Here is a 9,989-nt window from a genome sequence, read left to right on the forward strand (position 1 = left end):
TTTGATGGAAGTCAGTTCACTTCACCTACCTCCTATTATGTATGCAGGTAAATCTACTAGATGCTAGCATCTGCTTGCATGATTTTACACAGTGCTAGCATGGTTTAGGATGTTGCTAACATGTTTTATAACATTACTAGCTTGATTGTACACACTGCTAGCATGTTTTAACACATTACTAGCATGATTTTACACTCTACTAGCATGTTTTAGGATGTTACTAGCATGTTTTATAACATTACTAGCTTGATTGTACACACTGCTAGCATGTTTACGTTTTAGCACATTACTAGCATGGTTTTACACTCTGCTAGCATGTTTTAGCATATTACTAGCATGATTTTACACTCTACTAACATGTTTTAGCATATTACTAGCATTATTTTACACTCTGCTAACATGTTTTAGCATATTACTAGCATGATTGTATACTCTACTAACATGTTTTAGCATATTACTAGCATGATTTTATACTCTACTAAAATGTTTTAGCATATTACTAGCATGATTTTACACTACTAACATGTTTTAGCATATTACTAGCATGATTTTACACTCTACTATTACTAGCATGATTTTACACCCTAGCGTATGGCCCCGACTACACCACTGCCACAGACAGTCGGCTGAACATCACACTAAATGGGAAACACTTCGGGGTTTTGATGTCGACACATGTTGGCTAGAAAGTCTGATCTCTGTCCAGTGTAATTTCTAAAATAAAAATGCCTTTGTACTCTTTTAGAACAGAGTTGTTCGCATAGTTGAACACCCTCATACAAGCACTTGTCGATGCGGGCATCTATTGTTGTTGTTCCATCTTTCGTTTCTTTCTCGATTGTGAAACAGCGCGAGTGCTGCCACCTAGTGGACAAACTAATTAGTGGAAAAAATTCAATGCACAAAATGAGGCTGTGCGCATAGAGTATGCATATACTACTGTATGCTGATGACGAAATTTCAGTCACATTTCGGTAAAAACTTGAGTATACTTTAAGCTTTACACCAGTACATAACACTTGGGTGCTAACCTTTTTTGAGCAGGTGTCGCCTTATTCTGTTGAATATCAGAAACGTCGAAAACCAAGCACGATGAAGTAGTACAGTACTGAATTGGACAGGAAGGACAATTTATGCTGGACAGCGCACAACAGGACAGTGGTAGCAGACTGGTTTCAAACAGATGGGCCAAATTAAATTAAACAGAGCAGATCAAAAGTGCAACACAATAATAACATTTTACTATTGTTTCTGTCTTTTAACTGTTCCATTAAACAGCATCTCCACACCACAATATAGGAGCTACTGCTCTTAAATCCTGCTGCATCACACTGATGTTAACATTATATCCAATCGCTCAACCACAGCCAATGAGTAATAGTAATTTATTTAAAGTCCTGAAAGGTCCTGTTGTGTCACACTGAGAGACTTTCTGTCTTAGTATCATAGATCACCTACAGGACTTTAATTCATAAGACAGTATGGGTCATAACGAAGGAAAATTGCTGGAATGTGCGATATTCAAGTAGGGCCCGAAACACATGCTACTGGAGGACGCTTCTGGGAACACAAGCTAGTCTTTTTGTGTTGTTGCATTCTGAAATGTGTCACATATGTGTTGCATTCTTAAGCCCTATTCGTTTGAGTTTTGATTCTTATCACCTTGATGTCTGCGATTTTCATATACAAATTCGGACGGGATTAAAATCGCAAAGTACGCCTGTGAAACACAAATTTCTCTAACGACCCCCTGTAAAACTACTCCCGTCCGAATAGGTCTTTAGGCCACATTTAAACTGCAGTTCTTGATGCCCAATTTTGATTTGTTGACTATAATTGTTTCTGATGACTAGCTTGCAGCTTCTTTTAAAAGTGACCCATTTCTGATATCTTCATTTATACTATGCACTTGGCAACCCAAAACCCAGAACAGATGTACTGACAGGTTGCCAGGTATGCGAAACAAACCCAGCCCAATTGCTTTAGCCCAAATCTAACCCAATCAAGTCTCTACATGGTTCCCCCTCCTTTGAAATAGTGGGGAGAAGCGATCTCTTTAACTACAAAACGGTGCAAAGAATAGCGCAAAAGTAGCCCAGTTCCACAGGAAAACTGCAGACTTGGCAACACTGTGTACTGACCCGGAAAAGCGTCCACCTGAGTTGATGCCACTCGCCACCATCGCTTGTTTTAATGATTAACGACTCACATTGACTGAATGAGGCCTGAGAAAAAATTGGAACTGGCTCATGTAATGTAAATGCAGCCTAATGCTGTATTAGTGCAAACTCGGGACAGAAATCCCTTTCAGGCATAGCAACACTTTGAAAAGCTATCACATTTGATAATCACATTTGAAGGAAACTCCGATACCCTTTAATGCGCATTATGTACATTTGGCAATGCTTCTGGCTTAAGACTTACTTGCCACAGTGACGGTCAACTCTTGTTTCTTCTGTCCCGCCTTATTTTGTGCAAAACAGGTGTAGGTTCCTGAGTCTTCACCACGAGTGGGGCTGAAGATCAGGTCTAGTCCATCCTGATGCACTCTGCCCTCGGCTGGGACTCGCTGCCCCTCGTGTTCCCACCAAACCTCTGGCTCGGGCAGCCCATGGGGCGCTCGACATGCCACCCGCTCCAGAGAGTCTGCGGTGAACACTCGGGACTGTTTAGGCATCATGTCCTCGATTTCTGAGGAGAAAGAGTGACAAGAAACAGGTTTGAGAGCGAAGCACGGAAGCATGTAATGTGAGGTATCAGAGAAGGGCTCCAAACAGTGCTTTCTTCACTGAAAACCATGGCATCTGAGCTGTGTAAGCCACTCGGTCCTGTAAAAGCACCCAGACAGAAAGCGATTAGATGAGCTTCGTCACTGAAGCTGCAGATAACCGCTCTGGAGATACGCTTCATCAGGAACTCAGAGTTCAGCAGTATGTACCAAGCCTGCATGTCTAACTGCACATGAATAGGTCTGAGATTGTTACCTGCAATTCGCAGCGAGGCCTCGAGAGACACAGGGGGCCCATGGGGCCCTCGAGCCATACATTTATACAGGCCTGTGTTTCGCTGCTTCACCTGAGTGATCAAGAGGGATCCATTGCTCAGAATAAAGACACTGTAGGAAAGATAGGGGTCAAAGGTCAAATGTGTGCTCGTTCGCAGGGTAAAGATTCACTTGTCACTAAACGACAGGGGGATGTGTTTACTTTCAAAGTCCTCAGTGAAGTCACATGATTCTAACTTTGCAATACTGAAATTGTGCAAAAGCATATAAGAACTCTTTCGAACTTTATAAAGAAGTGCACAGCTTTCTTCTAATCGCACTCGAACTGAGTTAAAGTGTAGTACCGGCTCTTGTTGGCCACCGGCTCGTTCTCATGGTACCACTCAACGGTAGGCTGCGGTTCGGCCGTGAACTGACAGTGGAAAAGTGCTTCCTCGTTCCTCATGACTACCAAATCTTCTGGCTTCACCACTGGTTGAGGGAAACTCTTATCTGCAGAGAGAGATAAAGACCATTTATTACTTAACGGGAACATAAAAGTTAAATGACAGATTCTCAAAGAAACAAAAATGTAGGGATGCACCGAAATGAAACACTGGGCCGAAAGCCGAATACCAAACGCGGTTTATCGTGTTTTTTTCCCCCATATATATTGCCAATTTTTTTTCACCATTGCATAAATTACATTTTTACATTTTAAACTTTTTACAATTTTGTCCTGCTTTTCAAAGAAAAAAAATCTATTACAAAACAACAATTTAAAATGTATTACTTAACATTCTAGCAGACATTATACCAACAAAGCACAATTTAACTTAAAATTAATAAGTTAGTAAAAAAATGTTTTGGTAATTTTTGAGACCCCCTTCTTGAATCAGGCATGTAATTTTTACTGTACAAATAAATGCAGCCTTGCTGAGCAGAAGAGACTTCTTTTAAAACATTAGAAAATATTTCAGATCCCACAGATACAAATCTATTACAGATTTGTAATTATTATTATCATCATTATTATTGTCTTACTTTTTTATTTTATTTTACAGAAAAATGGTAAAATTACAATACTAACATTTATGAATGTTGATGGAGCTTTTATTTTGCCGGAAACCCGCAGGAAGACCTCAGTGCTTCTTTTTGTTGACAACATCAGATTTATAAATGATTCTCATTACGAATTTGGGAAGATGTTTTGCACGTATTCACACTGTCACATCCAAGCCTTGTAAAACTTCATAAAAATGTTACTGAGCAGCTGACGAGTAATACCGTTTCAGCGCAGATTTTCCTCGCGCTTCGAACCCTTGTGCAGCACTGTCAGAATACATGCAATGCGTGCGTGTATTAGAAAACATAACGTTCTGCAGTTTATTTACTAATTGTTTAAGGCGGTCATATGATGCCCATTTTCCACAAGTTGATATGATTCTTTAGGGTCAGGCCATTTCGCAATTTCAATTATCATACGGATACAGTAACCAGCAACAACCACCCCTTCCTCTTCTCATCAGAGACATGAGATGCAGCGCTAAGCAGTCTGTCGCTGTCGGTGCTTGTAATGATTTTTACGTCTTTCTCTGAGAGTTTTAGGGTGCTTCCATATGGGATTACATCTCTGCCACAATTCTGCGCGCGAAAGATCATATTTTGAGCATGGAAACGAACTCTGGAGCGGTTCGGTTGTAGTGAGAAAGCAATCCGATCTAACGGACCAACGAACCAGGCTATATCACAATGTATAATGGGTAATTACGTAAGTTCCGTGCTTTGGTTATTAGCTTTGTTGTTTTGCTAATACTTCAAAATGAACCTGTGAATGTCTGTGGGTGAGCACGTCTTCGCCATTCAAAATCAAAGCGCACTTTTTTATTTTATAATGCCGTCTTATTGCTCTTCTTTGTAGGTGCACTTTAAAAATGTTTTCCCAATCAATCCTAGACTCCTGCTCAAAATGATAAATTATTATAACGACAGCTACAAAAAAAACAACAATAATAAGCCCTTGAAGCTGTTGTCGTTCCATCCTAACGGATGACATGCGTGACAGCTCAGTGGAATCCCGGAAAATAAACCGTGGAACTTTGACCAATGAGAGAACAGTTTACTCGCACGTGACTTGTATTAACAAATTTGGTCTGTTTAGAAATTTTGCCGTGTGAAAGCGAACCGCACCAAGAATAAAAAGCAACATTGTAATAATTTTAATCCCTGTTTCGGAACAAAGCGATCGATCTACAGGTGTGAAAGCACCCTTAAACACTTTCACACTGCTGACATGATTGCTGCATTAGCGCGCTACTCTAATTGATCACGTCACATCATTGTTCGGTAACATTTATTCGTTTTTCCCCCTTATTCGGCCTTATTTTCTATTTTCGGCCGAATAATTTCGGTTGCCGAACATTCGGTGCATCCCTACAAAAAAGTACCTGTGGTTCAACAATACATCCAAACACACAAAGAGAAGCACACACACCTATGATGTTGAGGGTGAAGTTGTCATTGCTGCAGACGTGGCCCGCTGCATTTTTCGCACAGCAGTAGTAGACCCCGTTGTCGTCAGGACTGGCGCTCGGCAGTGTAAGCGTTCTGTCTTTGTTGTTGATTTTGTGGTTCTTCTCTGATAGTAGTGTTCCATCTTTGTGCCAGCGATTGGTTGGCCTGTAGATCGAATCAAGAGCAGGGTTATAAAAGCTGAGAAAACTGAACGAGAAGTTTCTCCAGATCAGGGGTAACCAAGCCTGTTCCAGGAGAGCTACCGACCCGCAGAGTTTAGTCAACTTTAGTCCACTTTCCTGCAGAGTATAGCTTCAGCCTGATCAAACTCACCTGCCTGTAGCTTTCTAGTATTCCTGAAGACCTTGATTAGGCCTGCATCCCAATGTGCATACTATCCATCCTAAATTCTATGTGATATTAGTAATTTTCAATACTATTTAGGGCACATAGTGTGGATAGTATGCACATTGGGACACAGGGTAGATCTCGAGAGTTGCCTACCCCTATTTTAGCTGCAACCCTAATAAAACACACCTGAACCAGCTAATCAAGGTCACCAGGATCACTTGTAAATAACAGGAGGGTGTTTTGGAGCAGAGCTGGAATTGAAGTCTTCAGAAAGGTTGTTCTGCAGAAGCACTTAAGATTACTTACGATTAAATAAATCTTTAGATTATAGTGTGCTCCAAGTAGTTAAATATGCTATGATGAATTTCAAACTAAATACACTGTCTCCATCAAGCAGGACAGTAAGAATGACCAACAGCCCCTTAAAAAGACTGCAAGTGGATTGCAAATCAATGCAAAGGTAACACTACAAGCCCTTTCTCCGTGTAGTTTGTTGATATGTTGTGAAAAATAAATGCCGCTGCTATGTTCATGAGTACGTGAGCACAGATTTTTTTGGAATATTATGTGTGATATTTGGGATATCGCAATGAATGAATGTTTGGCCAGCGAACGATTTGCAATTGTGCAATCCCACTGAACACACTAAAGGTTAGGGCTGGGGAAATAAATCGAGAAATGATTCAGCATCGATTTTGAGATTTTCCGAATGCATCGCGATTCTTTCTTTCAAGTCGATTCTGAGCTTAGCTTTGAAAAGCACATGGCGCTGCATGCTTCAGAAATAGCCGTACTCTGCTTGTTTCCAAATCCTTACACACACTTGAACCTAAAATAATCATTCATAAAATTTGAAAAGGTTGAAGCGAATTACAAGGGTGTTCACACTGGGCTGTGTTTACATTAATCTCGCGTCATAAAAGCATTCTGAGCCGAGGTGAAATTGCATGACTCTTCAGCTAGGGGTGGGCGCTATACCGGTATGAAAGTGACTATGGAAAGTATTATGTTGTTCCATGATATGGATTTTGCTATACCGTGGATACCGTTATATATTCATGAATTCAGATTTTGCATTTATATTGTTTTGTTCAATTTGGTACGCTTTGCAAATTTGAACACAAATGATGATTAAGTCTGAACGTTTTTGTCCTCTGTGTGCAACGCCGTACTACACGCAGTACCCGCTTGAGTGCTCCATTATCAGTTGTAGCAGTTGTGGTTGTATCAATAACAGACCACTAGATGGCGCGATTGAAGATTCAGAGGTGTATTGCAGTAAGTCATGTAGAAATATAAATGAACGATGCATGGTTCTGCTCTAAGCATGAAAGTTACAAGTTTGTGACAGGACTTCCAGTGCCAGGTAAACGTAAATCAGATTATGAATATACTTAAGATTCACAAATACCAAAACAACGTGTCTACACCAGACGCGAGCGGCGCGACGTGATAAAAGCAAATAGAACCCAGTGATGTTCTCTGCTGTGGACGCGACGCGACACGAAATATCAAAGTGCTCCATTATCAGTTGTAGCAGTTGTGGTTGTATCAATAACAGACCACTAGATGGCGCGATTGAAGATTCAGAGGTGTATTGCAGTAAGTCATGTAGAAATATAAATGAACGATGCATGGTTCTGCTCTAAGCATGAAAGTTACAAGTTTGTGACAGGACTTCCAGTGCCAGGAAAACGTAAATCAGATTATGAATATACTTAAGATTCACAAATACCAAAACAACGTGTCTACACCAGAGGCGAGCGGCGCGATGTGACAAAAGCAAACAGAACACAGTGATGTTCTCTGCTGTGGATGTGGCGCGACGCGACACGACAAATCCATGACAGTAAGCTGATGCTGCGTTCTATTTCTGATGAACTCCAGTGCTCTGACACAAAGGACCATTTCAAATATTCATAAGAGAATCATGAAAAAATTGTTTCCTCAAAAATATGAAGCAGCACAACAGTTTTTAGCATTAAAATAATCAGAAATGGTTACTGAGCAGCAAAACAGCATAATAGAGTGATTTCTGAAGGATCATGTGACACTGAAGACTGGAGTAATGATGCTGAAAATTCAGCTTTGATCACAGCAATACAGTAGCCTTTTATTTCAAAACAGGGGGGGGGGCCTTGAAAATATTTTTCTCTACAAAAGGGGGGCCCGGCAAAAAAAGTTTGGGAACCACTGGCCTACTCGAACACACAAACAGTGGAAAAACAATAGCACAATAAAAAAAATTTAAAAAGACTTTTCAGGTCAATGTCCAATCCCTCACTTTTTCTAGTTATATAAGGTTAAAATATTTTGCCTGTAATTTTTTTCACTCATATCGCAATATAATATCGATATCGCCTGGACAGTGTAAAATATCGTGATATGAATTGTAGCTCATATCGCCCACCCCTATCTTCAGCGCTCTTCTTCAGGAGCATTTGAGTGTGCGGATAAAACTAGAGTAGAGCACCATCTGCTGTTAAAATCTAAGCTCAGAATCGATTCCAGAGAGAATCGCGATGCATCCGGAAGATCTCAGAATCGATTCTGCATCGATTTATCATCACAGCCCTACTAAACGTGCTTAAAAAATGTTCAAATGGACAATTTACCTTCAAATTCTGCCTCATTTAATAGGACACGTTATTCAGGTAGCTGGATATAAGTTACACACCTCTTAAGCCAAGGGTGTCCAAACCTGTCCCTGGAGGGCCAATGTCCTGCAGAATTTAGCTGCAACCTGCCCCAACACACCAGCCTGCAAGTTTTAGTAATCTGGAAGACCTTGATTATCTTATTCAGATGTGTTTAATTAGGATTGGAGCTAAACTCTGCATGATAGTGACCAGTCAGTAGCAGAAATGGACACGTGCATTAAACAGAAAGTATAATTCCTTTGTCCACATTTTGCTCTGGCTCATGGACAGTGCGTGTGACATAGTTTCATTTTTCAGCATAGTCCACTGATGTTCTTGCACATAGTCCACAAACATGCTTGTCCACAGACAAAAGAAAAAAGGTCCATTAGGTGTCCATCTAGACAAGGATTAGGCAAACCTGTTTCTAGAGGGCCGCACAAACCTGAACAAGCTAATTCGGGTCTACAGATTTTCTAGAAACTTCCAGAAGTGTGCTGGAGCTGGTTGGAGCTAAACTCTGCAGGATGTTGGCCCTCCAGGAGCAGGATTGGACGCCCCTAATCTAGAGTATACTATATTGTGCTAGATGTTGCAGAGTGCTAAAAATTAAGAATAACTGGACCTTTACAAGAACGCAAGGAGTACTTGCTCTGCATTACGAACTGCATGTGAAATTGAGCTGGTGTAGCTAAATGCGCTCGCATCCACAGCATATTTCTGATCGAAGGCTAGGAATCAGACATGCAGTTCCTCACCGTGGGTGTCCGTCTATGTTGCATCGTAGCACTACTTGCGAGGAGCTCTGAATCTCTGCCTCTGATTCTGGACTCTTCAGACTCACCGGGCCACTTTCCAACCCTGTAAGACAAGACACGTTAAAGACTAACAGCTTGATGATCAGGAGATGGCTAAAACCCTTGTCGAAACTCTCGGCGCTCATTATCAAAAACAAACCCCCCCATTCACACCATCTGGTCATGCTTTGCGCCCGCCACAAAAACAGGCCTCTCCATTCAGTTGACCTTACTTGTTATCTGACACAAGCAGCCGGACGCTGCATTTCAACCAATTAATCTTGGCATTGGGAATAAAGGGGCGCTTTGTCTGGCTTCCACTTGCTGGCTCAAAATAACCTTCTCTCACGTTGTTTAGCTTGCTGCAGTCGCAAAGGGGGTGAAGTGGGATGGCTAGGAAGGGCCAGTGGTTCACATGTGTTTTTACACGCACTTGCAAGAGGCAGCAAACACAGGAAGTTTGACTAACTTGTTAAAGGGTTAGTTCACCCAAAAATGAAAATGAGCCTGTGATTTACTCACCCTCGAGGCATCCTAGGTGTATATGACTTTCTTATTTCAGAAGAATCCAATCGGAGTTATATTAAAAATTGTCCTAGCTCTTCTAAGCTCTATCATTGCAGTGGTTTCTGGTTAACAGTCCAAAACACGTGAAATAAAGTGCGTGCATCCATAATAAAATGTGCCTCACACGGCTCCGGGGGG

At 41.1% G+C, this 9,989-nt stretch overlaps 1 protein-coding gene across 2 annotated transcripts in view; it reads right to left on the reverse strand.

Annotated features, from left to right (window-relative positions):
• The window catches only part of LOC107702250 (inactive tyrosine-protein kinase 7-like), a 64,689-nt gene that overhangs the window by 28,276 nt on the left and 26,424 nt on the right, over positions 1-9,989 (reverse strand). For both annotated transcript variants that reach the window (XM_016504503.1, XM_016504502.1), the window contains exons 3-7: positions 9,246-9,348; positions 5,478-5,662; positions 3,349-3,496; positions 2,985-3,115; positions 2,425-2,691 (exon numbers count right to left, since the gene is read on the reverse strand). In XM_016504503.1, the coding sequence (XP_016359989.1) occupies positions 2,425-2,691; positions 2,985-3,115; positions 3,349-3,496; positions 5,478-5,662; positions 9,246-9,348 (834 nt within the window). The remainder of the gene's footprint in view (positions 1-2,424; positions 2,692-2,984; positions 3,116-3,348; positions 3,497-5,477; positions 5,663-9,245; positions 9,349-9,989) is intronic.

The sequence above is a fragment of the Sinocyclocheilus anshuiensis genome, unplaced genomic scaffold, assembly GCF_001515605.1.
Source record: "Sinocyclocheilus anshuiensis isolate Anshui unplaced genomic scaffold, SAMN03320099.WGS_v1.1 scaffold666, whole genome shotgun sequence".
Classification (NCBI taxonomy): Eukaryota; Metazoa; Chordata; class Actinopteri; order Cypriniformes; family Cyprinidae; genus Sinocyclocheilus; species Sinocyclocheilus anshuiensis.